The 16,467-nt window shown below is 37.1% G+C and overlaps 1 protein-coding gene across 1 annotated transcript in view; it reads right to left on the reverse strand.

The window, feature by feature from the left end:
• Positions 1-16,467, reverse strand: part of CADPS2 (Ca++-dependent secretion activator 2) — a 294,288-nt gene that overhangs the window by 84,696 nt on the left and 193,125 nt on the right. Inside the window, exons 16-18 of the mRNA XM_014963349.1 lie at positions 14,342-14,405; positions 11,991-12,114; positions 9,587-9,607 (exon numbers count right to left, since the gene is read on the reverse strand). Coding sequence (XP_014818835.1) covers positions 9,587-9,607; positions 11,991-12,114; positions 14,342-14,405 — 209 coding nt within the window. The remainder of the gene's footprint in view (positions 1-9,586; positions 9,608-11,990; positions 12,115-14,341; positions 14,406-16,467) is intronic.

A 16,467-nucleotide genomic window follows, 5' to 3' on the forward strand; every position in this document is an offset into this window, starting at 1 on the left:
CCTAAAAAACAAGAAGGACCAAAGAGGGGATCAGAAGTGCACCTGCACAGGCATCAGTCATCATAAATTATTTTAGCCAAAAATTGCAAGAATTTCAGTCTTTATGGAACTAAGGTTCAGGAATAGTTTCTTCAATAGGATTAGTGTGTTTAGGAGGACAAGATGAAAACTGTAAATTTCCCTTTGAGGTGAGTATGGCAAGTTTCTGAATGATGTTTCATGGCACAAATGACTAGAAATGTGGGAGAGATTAGGCTCAACGTATTCCAGTTTCAAGTTTGCATGAATTTCCCCATACTATTTACTAGTTTACTGTGAACTACTATTTGCTAAAAACACGGAAGTTACTCTTGATGCTTCATACAGCTTTCAATAGTATTTTTTAAATTATTATTTTCCTACAAGATTTATTGATAAGAAAAGTTGGCAGATAATTGCACTCACTTTGCATCCTTGGACAAATCTCTCTATTTTTGTTGTTGTTTACTTATTCCCAGAATAAATAAATACATGCAATTTCATTTGGATGGTATACGCTTCCCTACATTTTGCTTAGGCTTCATCTAAAGCTTCTTTTCCATCTGTAAGTTACCACGCCAGCTAGTCTTTTTTCTCTGTAATTAATGACTTTTCTCTTTCCAAAATCTAGTGAATATGTGTTATGGATAACCGCCATTTACATGGGTGTATAAACAAGGGTCCATGAAGTACTTTGAGAGAAAAAGAACTAAATATTAACCTTTTTTTACCATACAAGTAGTATATTTGAAATATGAGTACAAATAGACTGTTATCTGGAAGTTTTAGAACCTTCAAAACATCTGAGCAAAATACTGTGCTTGTCTTTATACGCGTAAAAAAATTACAGGAATGGAAATCGGTGCTGTCAGTTTTCGTTATATTCATGATGTCTTTCTCCCCACAATTACTAAGGGTTGTTAAGATGTGTTTACACTACTCAAACTAACAAGTTGCAGCAGGAGTCGAGTCAGTAAATATGCTGCTTGACATCTTTTAGAAAATAAACAGAAAAAGCCATCAATCACCTGTTTTCAGCTTCACATTCTGCTGAAATGAAAAAGGAAGCCAGGCTTTGCGAATAATGGATGCTTTCTCAAGTACGCATTATCAGTGAGTCACATACGTACCAAGAAAATATTGTTAAATGAGCTAAGTTAACTGACTAAAATGCTACTGAAATGAAAAGGTGACTGTTTCATGGACCGATGGAGCCCAGGGCCAGAAGGGACTGTCAGATCATCCAGTCTGACCTCCTGTGTCACACAGGTCAGAGAACTTCTCCCTGTTCCTCTGCTCTTGAGACCATCTATGTCTAAAACCCAACACCAGTATGTCTAAAACCTAACTTAAGCTTGCTTTTCATAAGAGAGTTTATCCTTGAAGACAAATGTACAATTCACCTCTTTCTTTTTTTTCCCCAGCATGTAAGCTGGTAAACGTGTTTAATTTCTCATTGGCATTTGCTGAGCACAGGAATCTACTCATTAAATAAGTGATTCTCCTCCTCAAGTGTGAGTACAGTGCAGCTGGGAGGTACCTGTCTCTGTCCTGCCAGTCCTCCCGCTGCGGCACAGCATATATCCCTTACTGGTTTTCCCTCTCCACTATTTCACCCTTCCTCTTTTTCTTGAAAGAAGTATATCCAGACCCAGACACTCAGGAGAGCCAACCTGTCTGGAGAGGATCAGAGGATGTCACACAGACCAATGGCAGGGATATTGGAAAAAAGGTAAGTAGTCGTGTGACACTTGAGAACAGCTACTCCCTTGGATCACCCCTTCCCTCCAGGCCTCTACCTCCCTGGTGGGCATATGGGTACCTCCTCATCCAGCTGGCTACATGGAGCTGGAGACTTCTGTGGTGATGTTGCAGCTTAGGAGTTGGTCAAGCTCTTTTTATGCCAAACTGCAACAGAACATCCAGTTTGCATTTTGATCCTTCATGTCAGCCCACTGGCATTTGTTTTAACTTTCACCAGTGCTGTTGCACTGGCTGCTGGCAGCAATCAGCTCTCGTGCTACTTAACATTAGTGCTACCAGCATTCAAGCCCGGAGAAAGTGCAAGGTGCCTATTAATGGAGGTAAACTAATTTGTTTCTATGCATGTGCCAGAATTAGACCCACAGGAGGGCAGGGATGACTGCTGGCTGCCAGATGCCTTCCAGGATGCGCTGCACACACAGCAGAGCACAGCCTGAGCCATTTTGGAGTTTCTGAACCAATATCACCTGTTTGGATATTGTGCAGAGGGACCTACATCTTACACACTTCTTTCCAAAACCAATTGGAGTGCATGGACCTAAATGAGCCACCCTTTATTCTATACCAGCTCTCTTGACCAGGAATCTGACTTACTCCAAATTGGAGACTGGGAGCAAACTCATATTGATGCAGGGCAGATGACAGGGAAGCCCTGCAGTAAAACAGACCATGATATAATTTGATAACATGGATACATCATCATTTGAACTACGTAGAGCCCACTCTGCTCCAGCAGGACACATTCATTCAGACTTTTGACATGTGAAACCAGAAACCAGCAAGATTGCTTTTAGACTTGACACCAGTCAACAAATCTACAAAGCAGCACAAACATCAATAACCTGAAGTTAATATATGTTGCTAGACCTGAACTGACTCTCCAGAGTTAATCTGCAACTGGGATAATCCACCCACAGACAATTTAGATTTGACTGTGGTGGATTTTCTTGCAAATTCTCATAGAATTAATTCTGCATGAAAGAATAAGGAGTAGACATCTGGGAGGACATCCTATATTGTTCTGACTAAAAAAAAATAAAATTCTAGCCTTATATAAATAATGGAATTTAGCTTTAATTATGAATTTGAAGCCAATTTTTCCATAATTGATTTCTAAGAATTCAGTAGAATTTTAAATTCTAGGGATGAGAAAACTTCAAAAATTAATTACCATTATCACCTATGTACAGAGAGATTATGAGATTTGTAGAAAGTTAAGGGTTCACATCTCGTAGTCTATAATTTTTTAAACTGGGTCACACTATAATGTTTTCAGTTTTTAAAAAATTATCATGGTATGCAATGCAATTACCTTCATGGGACAATCAAATATGTGTTGTTTTTTTTTTTTTAAATAGGATATCTTTTAACTCATGTGAAGTGAGAAGAAAAAAAGAAACAACAAATTTGCAGAGGTAAAAGCAGAATAAAAAAGGCAGAGGTGAAAAGAATTCTCAATTTTTAGTTACTGATCAATGGCACAATTTATGACTGCATTCTGGTTGTGGCAATACAGATACAAGCAGTTGGTATTTTCTTCCTTCCCCTCACTTCTAATATCTCTTCAAAAGGGGAAAGAACTAATGTTCTCAGCACTTTCTGTTCCAGTAGAATGAAACTCAGAGGCAAAAGACATGGCAAACTGAAAAGCTCTACAAATGAAGGGACCTGAATAACTGACACACTAAACTGAGAGAAAACTGGCACTTGAAAGTGTAGACTTAAACCAAGTATTTTTTAAAAAAATCTAATAATTTTAAGAGCCTAAATTTTGGGGAGTTACTGAAAGATGAGAACAGCAAATCCAATGCCGGCTGGTAAGCAGGAGGGAAATGTAATGTTGACAGTTATTAACTTTAAAACAAATTTTGAAGAAATGACTAATTGAGGACATAAAATTAAGAGAAAATAGAATAAATGTAATACAGTCGCTCTAGACTTGTGCAATAGCTTTTCTTGATAGGATATTTTCTTAGAAAAGAGATTCAGTGGATCTCATCTATGCTGACTTTACTAAAGCATTTGATACTGTGCCTCATGGGAAAACTACCAGTTAAGCTGAAGAAAATAAGGATTAAAAAAGACACTATGTGCTGGATAAAGAAACTGCCTCAAGAGAAAGGCAATGGGTAGCATTGAGGAAGAGAAAAGAAAGGTTTCTTGAGGAATCTTTGAAGATCTGTCTTAGTGCTGAGCTTCCTTCACCAATGACTTCTGATCACCAATGAGCTTCTGTTCACCAATGACTTTAGAAAAAATATTAGGAGTGCACCAGTGACAATGTTGTAGAACACTGGCAATAGACAGCAGGTCAGAATGAAGTAACAAGAATTGGATAATTCAAAACAATGAGAGACAAACAAAATTTAGTACTTTAAGTGCCTGGAAAGCACTACTGAGGAGAAGGATCTGGGAGTCCTGGTGGATAGCAAACTTTCCATGAGCCAGCAATGTGTCCTTGTTGCCAAGAGGGCCAATAGAATCCTGGGCTGCATAGGGAAGAGTGTGGCCAATAGGTCAAGGGAGGTCATTCTCCCCCTCTACTCTGCACTGGTGAGGCCACAACTGGAATACTGCATCCAGTTCTGGGCTCCCCAGTTCAAGAGGGACAGGGAACTGCTGGAGAGAGTCCAGCATAGAGCAATTAAAATGACTAAGGGATCGGAGCACCTCCCTTACGAAGAAAAACTCAAAGAGCTGGGGCTCTTTAGCCTGGAGAAGAGAAAGCCGAGGGGAGACCTCATCTATGTTTACAAGTACCTAAAGGTACTTGTAAAAGGATGATGGAGCCGGACTCTTTTCAGTGGCTTCCAGTGACAGGATGAGGGGCAATGGGCACAAGCTGGAACATAGGAAATTCCATTCAAATATGAGGAAAAACCTCTTTATGGTGAGAGTGACAGAGCACTGGACCAGGCTGCCCAGGGAGGTTGTGGAGTCCCCTTCTCTGGAGATTTTCAAGACCTCCCTTGATGCAGTCCTGAGTAATGTGCTCTAGGTAATCTTGCTTTAGCAGGGGAGTTGGACCAGATGATCTCTAGAGGTCCCTTCAAACTCTGACAATTCCATGATTCCATGAAGAGGGAGGACAATACATTTTGACACATGAACAACAATAAACATTTGCTATAAACTGGGAAGTCATTAGCTGGAAACTATCAATACTCTGAAGATTGGGTTGAATTAACTTTTCACAGAATGGCTGTGTGCCACAAGCATGATAGAGACACAAAAAGACAAGTGTACTACTAGTACTGTGTAAGCCAACTCATGGAGATGATTGCACTGCATAGTTCTGGTCCACAGTATTCAAGAAGGCTGAAGTTTAAGAGAAAAAGGCACCTAAGATTATACAGATGAAAAAGAGGAAGTCGAAACTCTGAGACAAAGGGATGAAAGGCTTGTATAAATTGTATAAAACAGTTGTCTAAATATGCATCATAGGGTGAGGAGGAACTGGAAATGATGAACTGCTATCGAGAGAGGGAGCTATCCCTCCTTCATTAGGGATAGAGGACAAGGTTAGCATGCTAAAAACTAGGAACTAATTTGACTGTATGGTAATTCCTTCACCTATAGAGCAAACAGGATTTGACATGGCCTTCACATGGGTAAAGCAGGGGGCAGGAAAGGGGAAGAGCAGTGACAAACAAAGACTCAGCCCAGCTGTTAAGAGAGGATGCAGGTACCTTTACGAAGGAGGTATCAGGACTTGGACCTAACAATCCAGGGGTTCTTCTCCAGACCTCTGCTCCAAAATTGAAATCAGGAATATTTGCCCATATCTTCTTTCCATTTAATTGCACAACAAGCAGAGACCAAGGTGCTGTGCCACTGTGCAACTCATTCGCTTTTGTTTGTACAGTGAAATGAACATGGATGGAGAGCTTTAATCAAGTCCTCTCCAGGTACAATGACTCTCTCCACTTGCCTTCTCAATTTCAATAATGTTTGTAGTGTTCTTCTTTTTAAGTCAGATAGATCCTTCTGAGCCTTCAGGGCATTTACATACTACCCTTCCTTTAGAAACTTGCATGTAATGAATATGTTAAGGATTGATGTCCTTTAAAAACCAGCGAAATGTTGAGTTGTTCCTGACCTTCAATTTCATGGAGTTAACAGTTATTCAGCCTTTGGCAGTCTGTTTGATAGAGAGAACTATTGGGATGACTACTGTGATTTATCTTTGAACAACTGACTACACAGTAACTATCTGCTTTGATTTTAATAAAATTTATTCTCATTTCTCTTATTAAAACTGATTGGCAGAACAAGCCCAGTATATTTAGTTACTACAGACTTTTAAAAACAATGAGTCAAAAGACAACTACCTAATAATTCAAATCTTTACAATCCGTCTATTGCCTCAGAAACGAGTATTTATGGACAATGACAGATACTACCCTGTTTGCTTCACAGCCATTTACCAATTTAACCCCTAACCCAGTCTCTGTTTTTCTCTGCAGCAAGGTGATGTCCTGGCATTGAAAAATGTATTTACATGTAAGTTTCTATCACTTCTCTTATGCAATGACAGCAGCACTAGCAGAATCCATTACTTCTCAGCCATTCAGATTTCAAATACATTTAAATGGGGAAAACCATTCATTTCTGAGAAGGAATAAATAAAGTAACTCTGTGTTAATGGATGTATTTAAGATAGAAGTAAAAAATACGAATTGCGTATAAGGAAGGCCATCTCTTTTGAAGGACAGAAAACAGGTGAGGGAGGCATGCAAATTTCTATAAGCTGTTCATTGGAAGCTATATAAAATGCATCCAAAGGACAGTATTTGCCTCTGGCCCCAGCATCTAGCAGGTCCAGTTATATTCAGCATTACCTATGGGAAGAATTAACTCAAGCTAAATACTGAATAAAACAACAAAATATGCCATACACAAAATGATCTAAAAAGTACTTTCAGGTAGCAAAGTCACAAAAGCAGCATGTGCTGAAATGAAAATGGTTTACACTTAAAAAGAGATTTTCTCATATTGATGCTGTGATCATCTCCTTGAAAAATTATACATCCTTGTTGCAAACTACAAGGGCATTATATGAGAGTTCTTAGACATAGTTCAAAATTAGAATAGTAGGTTTGCTGCTGATTTCCTCATAATGCCAATTATACTGACTGAACAGATTAGCTACTCCATGAGAATTTCAGATGTACATGTCCGAAGGAATGACATGCTGAACCCTTTGTAATTGTTATTGCAAATGTAATTTTTACTAAAAAAGCTGTTCTATATTCATAATAGTACAATGACATGGGAGTGCTAAATAAAATGTCATCCTGACTGCAAACAAATCCTGTTGCTGCAAGTGCTGCTTATACCACTGTGTCTGCCATTAAGAAAGTAACCACCGTCTTCTGGGAAAGCATTCAGAGTCTTGTTCAATTGAGACTGTGAAAATGAGAGCACTTGGGGAATAGACCTGGGAACCTGGCAACCACACTGCTGGAAAAGGATCCTCACAACAAAAAGAATTTGCATGTTCATCTCTCTATTACCTAAGAAGGACACTCCTGCAATTAAAGAATCTCCATACAGTATCTGATGCACAAGTTGGAGAGTCAATAATAGCTATCAAGAAATAGTTTTTCCCTATTTTCCACGACAATGCAATATATGTTAATAGAGCTAAGCATACTGTACATCAAGTTCATGATGAAAACTGTAGGAGTTTAGGTAATGACACCAACAGGAGCAGGATTTGGCCCTGTTAGCTAGGCTAAAATATAACTTTATTGCGATTCCTTTCAGCTGCTTCATCTTGTGCATCAGAAAAATGGGTTCAATGGGACACAAAATTCTGGTGGAACACAGTCCTTTTAATAAAAGTAATTTTTTAGAGCTATCTGATTAATTTTCAGCTGCATTTTTAGTCAGAAGCAGAGTTTAATTAAGCAATTAAATTATAAACACAGCCTATAAACCTCTAGCTTCACCTAACTCACGCAGTCAATTTCCATTTACTCACTCTATGTGATAGGCTTTCCTCTCATCCATTCTCTAATATATTTATCTACCAGGTCACTTAAGGGACACCTTTGCTATCCTATCTTAAAAATACGGCAATAGTCTATTTCAAAGTGTGCATAAACCTCATAAACCTAATGTAAAATGACTGAAATCAGGTACAGTTTTGTTTTTTTTCTTTCTTTCTCGTGTTTCTAACTGTATGTCATCTGTGCTTAATCGTCTCCATTTCTGATATAATGAGTCTGCAAGAAAATAAGAATAGCAAGCGTGTGTGGCAGAAAATTTGTACTTGAGGTGATGTAGACTATATAAAAGTGCACAGCTGACAATTTAGAGCACAAAGGTCAAAGGACACAAACTCTAGAATTAGCTTTCTCATTTCACAAATGAATTTCAAAATTTTTCTAAATTTCTAATTTGAAGAGATATTTTCTTCAATACCTACAGGTGTAAAAATTCTGAACTGAATATTTGTGCTATCTAGATTTAGATATTTTACTGAGTAGGGAAACTTTCTTAAGCTGCATTTGTATTTGATGGTGAGAGATAAGTCCTTTTACAGAGAAGTTGCTGAAGGAGCCTCGAAGCCCTCTCAATCACCTGATCAACATGAGCTCATGTCATCTCAGTCTAACAGGCTGAGGAACAAATGCCTATACCAGCCCTGCATCATCTCCATTCTTCTTTCACAATCCCAAACAGAGTTCTTCTATTTTGAGAGCATTTAAAGCTTTCAAATGAAAACCAGTGGAAGTTTTGGGAACCAATGGAATTTTTTGAATCTTCAATACTGACTGTAAAAAAATTAGTTTCTATAATTTGTTGGTATCTTTTCCTTGTTTACTGGATAAAAAAGCTGTTCCTCCAGAAATGAACCATCTTTCTCCCTTCAAACCCCTCATTGGCAAAGAGCTCCATTTAGAACTAATTTCATGCAACCTTTAAAGTCATCACCCCTAGTCTTTCCAGACGAAAAATGATTTCATGCTGAGAAAACAATGCCCCTTCCTGTAACTGTGGCTGATATTTGTGGAAACCCCACAAAGCATCATGATCAGGCTTCCACTGGGTCTGTGTGTACATCTTTAAAAAAGATATGACAAAGTCAAAGTAGTGTGTGCATCTATTTCCAACCATATATATGCACAACCCCTCATACTTCTATGCAGCCACAAATACTACTTCAGCTATGCTCTTTTTATTAGCAGTCTATCAAATATTTGTATATAAGCGCTCAAAAAACTCTCTGCGCTATTGGAAAATGTACAACATATCAGCTTCAGGAAATGAGGAACACAAAGACCTACCATCCTCACAACGTTCCGCTGTAACTAGAAAAATAAATGTATCACTGAACGAAGCCATATCAGAGAAATTTAAAACCAGCTTTATGCAACTGATTGTCCTATTAAGACCTTCATCAATAAATCCAGCAACCCATTTAAAAATGAATACCATGTTTGCTGATGACTATGAAACTACGTTTCTCTAAATACACAAACTGATTTTTGAATTTAACAGCCAAATTTTTCTGCATCACTTATTTACACTTCTTTCACAGAAACTACAATTGCATCATATTCCAAAATGTAACATTATCTAAATTGTTAATAAATATGCACATCATAAATCATAAATCATAAATATCAGTGTAAATGAAGAACACATGTACTATACTACATAAAAATTAAATTTTATGTTCAGACATATTCTGGTCAATATCTTGATACTGTTGAAATCAACAAAAACAATAAAAAAACAGACACAACACACTAAATCTGTAGGACATGCAGACATGCACACAAATAGTAATCACCTGAGTCCTTTTCTGCTGTTGCTAAATTTAAAACAAAAAAAAGAAAGAAAGAAGAAAAACATCATTACAGAAATATAACTATTTTTGTTTCATTAGAGTAGAATAAGGAGTTAAAATCTTCTCTAAAATCTTGAGCATAGCAGTGAGAGTCCTGACAGTCAGCTCACTCAAGTGATGGGTTTTCTCAGCTGAGGGAGAAATGGTGTACGTGGTTAGGTAGTATATTTTTATTTACTAGGTCTACACGGTCTGTATTTCAGGCTCACTGGCTGAGTTTGCATCCATATTGTGCCGGGGAAATTAGAAACATAACATAAATAATAGAATAATATAAGAATGTATGATTTATTTTTTTTTGTTGGAGCATTCTTTGCATCTCTACTTTTTAGGTAGTTACTATTGGACTACAGCTGATATTATCATGCAACAGTTGCATTTTGAGTGACTGATATGATGATGTTCAGCAAAGAAATATTTAAAGAATAGGAAAAAAATGCCAACAATGAATGACAGCTACATTTGAGGACATCAGTAATGTTATAAAGTTAATGACGATGTGCTTTCTGTATGGAATTTGAGGAGCAAACAATTAATGTAAACACTAACATGCATTACTTTCAAGAGAAGAAGGTAATTTCAGTGCACAGCTATAATAATGCTCCCATAAACCTCACGAAGAATAACGGAACCTACTGCTGAAAATTATTACATTTATATTGGTAAAAATGTAGGATATTTCTAATGACCTGAGCATAAAAAGAGACAAATACAGGTACTACTGCTACTGAAAACCAACGTGTTTAATTTTCTGATGTTATAATGCTGGAGTCCTTCACTTTCAAACAGTGCTCTATTCTCAGAAAAGAACTCAACTTTTTTCTGTTAACAATGTGCATATTTTAAGGCACAAAATTTGCGACTCACAGTGGAACTGCCACAATCCTCTAGGATATAGTTAGAAATCCTTGACAAAGATGTACTTACTACACTATAAAAAACTTTTGCAATTCAATTTACTGTCAGCAAGTTTAGGTATCTTTTGCATGCTTTTGTCGTCTTTGAAAAATGGTTCTATTTTTATACCCATCATTTCAACAGGTTTGCTAAAAAAAATGAAATACTGACCATTAAAAAAGAATCCCTTTTATGAAAACAGATAGATAATAACTAAAGAAAACAGTATTTTTGCTTTTTCATTTTCTAGAATAGATTTAATATTCATCCTTTCCTTAACACAACATGATATCATAATTAATTATGATAAACTGGTTACTAAGATGGTTTCATGTTGTTATTCCCATGATATAATACTGGTTGCCATAGTGATCAGATGGGTTTTTTGTTAATCACTTGTCAGATTGGTTACCTCATGTTTTTCAGAGAATTTGAGCAGAAATAGAAAAAAGGCAAAAGTTGGCTTTATAATATTGTTAAACATATAAGGCTTCTTCATTTTGCTGCTATGATAACTCTATTTCTTCTAGGTCATTGCTAGAAATATCTGCTATGAAAAAACATACTATGCATAAAAATTGAATTTTTTATAGCAGAATTCATCCTTCATGTATTTTCCTGCTAATTGACTCTACTGACAAAAAACCAGATGTACAGATGTGCAAACACTGTTTTCTACTCCTGAATATATCTGTACAAATATATCTCAAGCCTTCTGCACTTTATGGAGAATAACAGATGTGTCTTGAAAAGGCAATTGACTCTTATGAGTTCATTTGGGTTTTACCTAAGTTTTACAAAAATTAAAATGTCATTGCGTAAGCTAGCAATTTTTTTTTTAACAAAATTTTCATTAATTTCATGATATACATTCTAGAACATACATATATTCCAGAAAAAATGGTGATTACCACTAGTATTTTCCCCATTTAGTTCATTCAGGAAATCAGGATGTAATTAAGGTTTTAATGATCAGGTTATTATTATATATCTGACAACACAACAGCAAAAATAAATAAGATGTATCTATCTGCCTGTCTTGTAAGTATATCAGAAAAACATCTATATCCAGAGTTCTCAAGTTTCAAGGTACTGTTACTGCTGATAAAGAAAAAAATTCCTGTCAGTAGTTTAATTACTAGAAATAGTTAGAGAAATAAAAAATAACCCATAAACAACCTTTTAGATTTACGGAGAACTCAAAAGTAAGAACAAAGGGCAACTTAAATTAAGAAGTCCTAGTCTTCCATTCAAACAGGGTCCCAGGAGGCATATTAAAGCAATGAATAGGAAAAAGCTCCATAGTTCACCAGCTGAGATTTTAATGAGACATTTCCCCTTGCCGTGGAAGGGGTTTGTTCAGGAAAGGGAAAAGGCTGCTCACAGAATATTCAGTTAAGATGCATTGTTGGCTTTTACAGCCACTTTGGCAGTTGATCGCTGTACTAACCTTCTATTTTGGCATATTCTGTAAGTCGAGTGTAATTGATCAAGGCAGCCTTCTCCAGACATTTTCTAACCACTTTCTTCACCTCTTCCGCTGGTATGGGAGTGGCAATATCTTTCATTAAAACCTGTGCCAGAGACAATTACACCGCTTGGTTACACTCATTACCCAAAACCCAAGGGAAAAGGATAAAAGTATTCTAAAGTTACTACAGATCTGATAATGACTAAAGGCAGAAAGCAAAAGGGAACTATTTCAGCTGGAACTAGATATTTGTCTTTGAAGGTTCCTATTCAACCCTGATTTGACCGCCTATATGGTATTTATATACAATAGCCCTACTGTTTGGCAACTTGCAGCGTGCCAGTCAGTCTTCACTTGGGTGACGCCAAGACCAGTATAGCAAGAGCATTTTGTGGATGGGCTGGATCATGGTGCCCACTAAAGTTGTGAATGTGGAAATTTGCTTGGTTCTCACCTGTGGAAAAGCTTCCACTATTGCATAACCATTGACTCTTCAACAGTGTAAAGGAGAAACTGTGAACACCACCATCAGAACTAGCTAATACCGACCTGTGTTTCCTCCTTCATAAAGTCATGCAAATTCAGCTTGTCCTTGGCTGTGAAAAACTGTCATCTAGAGTAGGCAGGGGAAATACTGACCTTACGGTGGGATATTTTATTACAGACAAGTAGAAAAACAGATCATATAAAGCTTTCCTAAAACCTGCCAGTTTTTAAAGCCTATTGTTTTTTTTAAAACATAGGACTTTGATAAAATGGATCACCTGCTGCAAGTGAGGTAAACTGAGAATATATACCTCTTTACATGAATGCAACATTATATACTCTGGGTTACTAGTATGAACTTTGGTCATCTAAAAAAATTGAATAAATATTGTTATCAATTCACTTGCATTTTTACTTCAATTCTATACTCTATTAACTTTCAACAGGTAGATGTAAACAAAACTCAATATGTTTTTACCACATTTGAATGTAAACAATGACATTTCAGACAACTCACAACCTTTTAAAATTGCTTCTCCAATGGATCCCCAAACAAGCTACACCTTTATACAACATATAAACAACATATACGTTATACAACATAAAAAAATACTGTTAAAGAAGGTGAGAAAGAGATATGATCTGGGGAAGAATATAGGAGGAAAGAAACAGGTTCAGCAACAGAGAAGCTATTAGGAAGGTGTTGCAAAGCAGACTCCTTCCATTAGTTACACACACATATGACGTACCTACCTTTGTTAACTTGCTTCTTTTTAATGAATAACTTCTGGGTTACCAACAAGTGAAAATACAGTATTCAAAAACTTTTATTCTGGATCTGTTTTTTTTTCCAAAATTTTCAGATAGGTAAAATAAAATGTTTGTAACACATTGTGCATTCACAGGGATAGGCATGGACATTTATTCCCAGCCCAAACTGACGATGCTGTTGCTTGAGCAGCAGACACTGCAATTGTTACAGCAGAAACAGTGAGAAGAAATGGCTCTTTCATATAATACAGAGCAACCTACACAGCACTATAATCACTGAGATTGTAAGTGAAAGAAAACATATATACCCAGACTACGTGTTTTTGAACATGGTGGAGCTTTCTAAGACAGGATCTCCATCCCTGGAGTGTTCTGCAGTGCAGAACAACTGACACTCTCCAGAACCAGACCTCTCAGATGTTGACAGAGCCACACAGACTGGGATCTAAGCTTTTTTTGAATTCATACCTTCACTGGGCTCCTGCTGATACAATTCCTCTGGAATCTCTGCTGGAATTTAAAGTTCCCTTTCCTCAGAGAAGTCTGACATGCTTGTGCCATTACAAGGTCCTCTCTTTTCCAGTCAATACAAGAGAATTTGCTGGGCAGGGGTTTATATTTATAGCTGTCCATGACAGTTTTGCTGCATATAGCTTTTTCTTCTTAAATTGACTAGATTACATGTTTATGGAAGATTATTTGGATTATACAGAAGCTTTTTAATGTTACATATCATTACAGACAACATCAGCAGCACAGAACCCATAGAAAGCAGGAAAGGGGGGCTATAGAGCAGACTTGTATTACTTTAAAGGTAACACTGGGTAATCATTAAATTATAAAGAAACAGAGAATCACTACTGCAGCTTGAAGTGAAAGTCCAATAAATAAGTTCTACAGAAAACAGCTGCTTTCCTCTGCAGAAAATACTGAGGAAGAAACTTCCCAGTCAACAATTAAAACCAGCAGTAAAATACCTGAGAAGACATGAGTCTGCTTTCAGCAGCCTGAAAGCAAAAGAAAAATGCAGGCTTAGTATTCAAGCAGAATTTAAACTATGTTCTCAAACTTACCCTTTCAAGTAATGAAAGTGTGGCTTTTAAAGCTCCTTCAGGACGTCCAAAAGGGAAACAGTATCTTAAAAAGTTAAAAAAAAAAAAGGAAAAAAGAAAAAAGAGTAAGAGAAAATTATCAGAATTATTATACATAAGTTAAGAATTTACTTTGAGGTGTAAGTACACAACTGTAAATTGTGTTAGCAGAAAACTCCCATATGCAGAGTACTAATGATAGCAGGAGGGCCTCTTCAGTAGTCTGCCATGGAGCGTACACATAGTGCAGCAGCATCAGACCACCAGCAGCTCAGGCCTAAATAGAGAAAAAATACAAAAGACAAAAAGCATCACTTCCACTTTCTCAGCTATGAAGGATAATAGAGAGACTAATGGTCTCTGATGAGCCTAATTGTTATCCTCCTGGAAAGAGGTACTGTTTGTCATGTAGCCATGCCAGCTACTGGAGCTGTCTATTATATCTTGTTTTAATATATGGGAATAAAAATGCCAGTAGATATTCCATGATTTTTCCTATTTTATTATAAATATCTTGGAAACATTTTAATTATTCTTAATCTTGTCAGCTACAACTGAAACCATACCCATTTCTGTCTTGATACTTCTAGAATTATGTAAATTAAAAAGTGATCCCTTTCATAGCCTTGTTTTTCATTTTTGTCTACTGGAGATGCAATATAACAGTTCTATGAGACCACAATGCTTAAACAACTGTAACCTCTCTTAATCCTGTCTATAAAATCTTGCTGGATATCCCCAATTGGAAAAAGGATTTTTTTACATTGCTGAGATTATTTTTTTCTTATTATTACTCACTGAGAATGGTAGCCTTGTATTCTAATGTTTTCCAATACTCAAATCTTTTCTAATGATAAAAGGATTCAGATCAGTGAATTTTAGATATACATTTTGGTCAGTCAAAATAAAGCCCTGTAAATAAGGTCAAAAAAGGATTTCCTGCAGTGAGAATTCCAGTATTTGCTTTGCCTCATTCTGTTTCATTCTTACCGTAGTGCTAACATTTTCTGGGGTCAGGTTAACAAATAAGCAAAGCAGATTTAATCAATGTGACCCCTTTAAAAATTATAGTTAACATTTAAAATCAAAGAGTTCCTTGCAGGTATGTTCTGCAATGTAAATAACATAACAAGCTTCCAAAACCCAACCAGTTTTAAGTTCATGATGCAGACAGAAGTCCCAGAGTAGAACAGGGATTACTCAGTTTATTGCAGAGAAAATAGCTATGAGTACAACATGGGCAGCAAGCTTACGCGTGCAATTGGTGCAAGGAGCTTCTGACAGAGATTTGTTTTCTTGAGATAAGCAATTAAAGAAAAGGAAATGTTCACATTACAGGCCTAAAGGGATACTCAGCAGTCCTGCCTCTGTGCTGCTGAGGAGGCAGGGAAGCAGCATCTTGCTGGCAAGGAGAAATCAGTCTCTTGGACAAAACCCCCATGGCAGCTGATTTCATGCTGCTCAGCTGTGCCAAGGATGCCCCTAGATTTGAAGGGCTCTCCCTATGTCTTTAAGGGAGACATAGATGGTGAGAATGTTCCATTCAATTATTAGACATATGGACAATTGGGTCTGCGACATCCAAGACAACAAAGCAGTAAGTTGCTAACTGGGTACAAAGGCAGTGGACCTCAGGAGATGTTTATATGTTACCTAAAGGAGAACAGAGAAGGAGCAGTACTCGTGGTCTACATTAGTATCAGTGACGTACAGAAGTATAGGAGGAACACTCCAGAGATTAAATTCACACAGCCAGGCAAGAGGTTAAGTCCAAGACGCTTATGTCAGGTTTCTCTGAAATATTTGCTCTCCCACATTTGATGACAGGCAGGCAACTGGAGTCTCGGTGGGTAGGTAAGATGTCAGAGTGGAAAAGTCTAAGTACCTTAAGAACTGGGAAGTATATTAGGTAAGAGCCACCAGCATGGGATGGGCAGACTGCGTTTTAATTACAATGAATCCAGGCTGACAGCAATGAAAATTAAAATTAAAAAGGCCATAGGGAAGCTGTGGGTTAGCTGACAGGCATGAGAGAGCATCTTTTTCAGATGATTGTGACCTAGTGACCTAGGTGGACACAGAAAATGTTCAGTGCATCTCTGAAAAGG

This window comes from Calidris pugnax, unplaced genomic scaffold, assembly GCF_001431845.1.
Source record: "Calidris pugnax isolate Ruff unplaced genomic scaffold, ASM143184v1 scaffold44, whole genome shotgun sequence".
NCBI classification, from domain to species: Eukaryota; Metazoa; Chordata; class Aves; order Charadriiformes; family Scolopacidae; genus Calidris; species Calidris pugnax.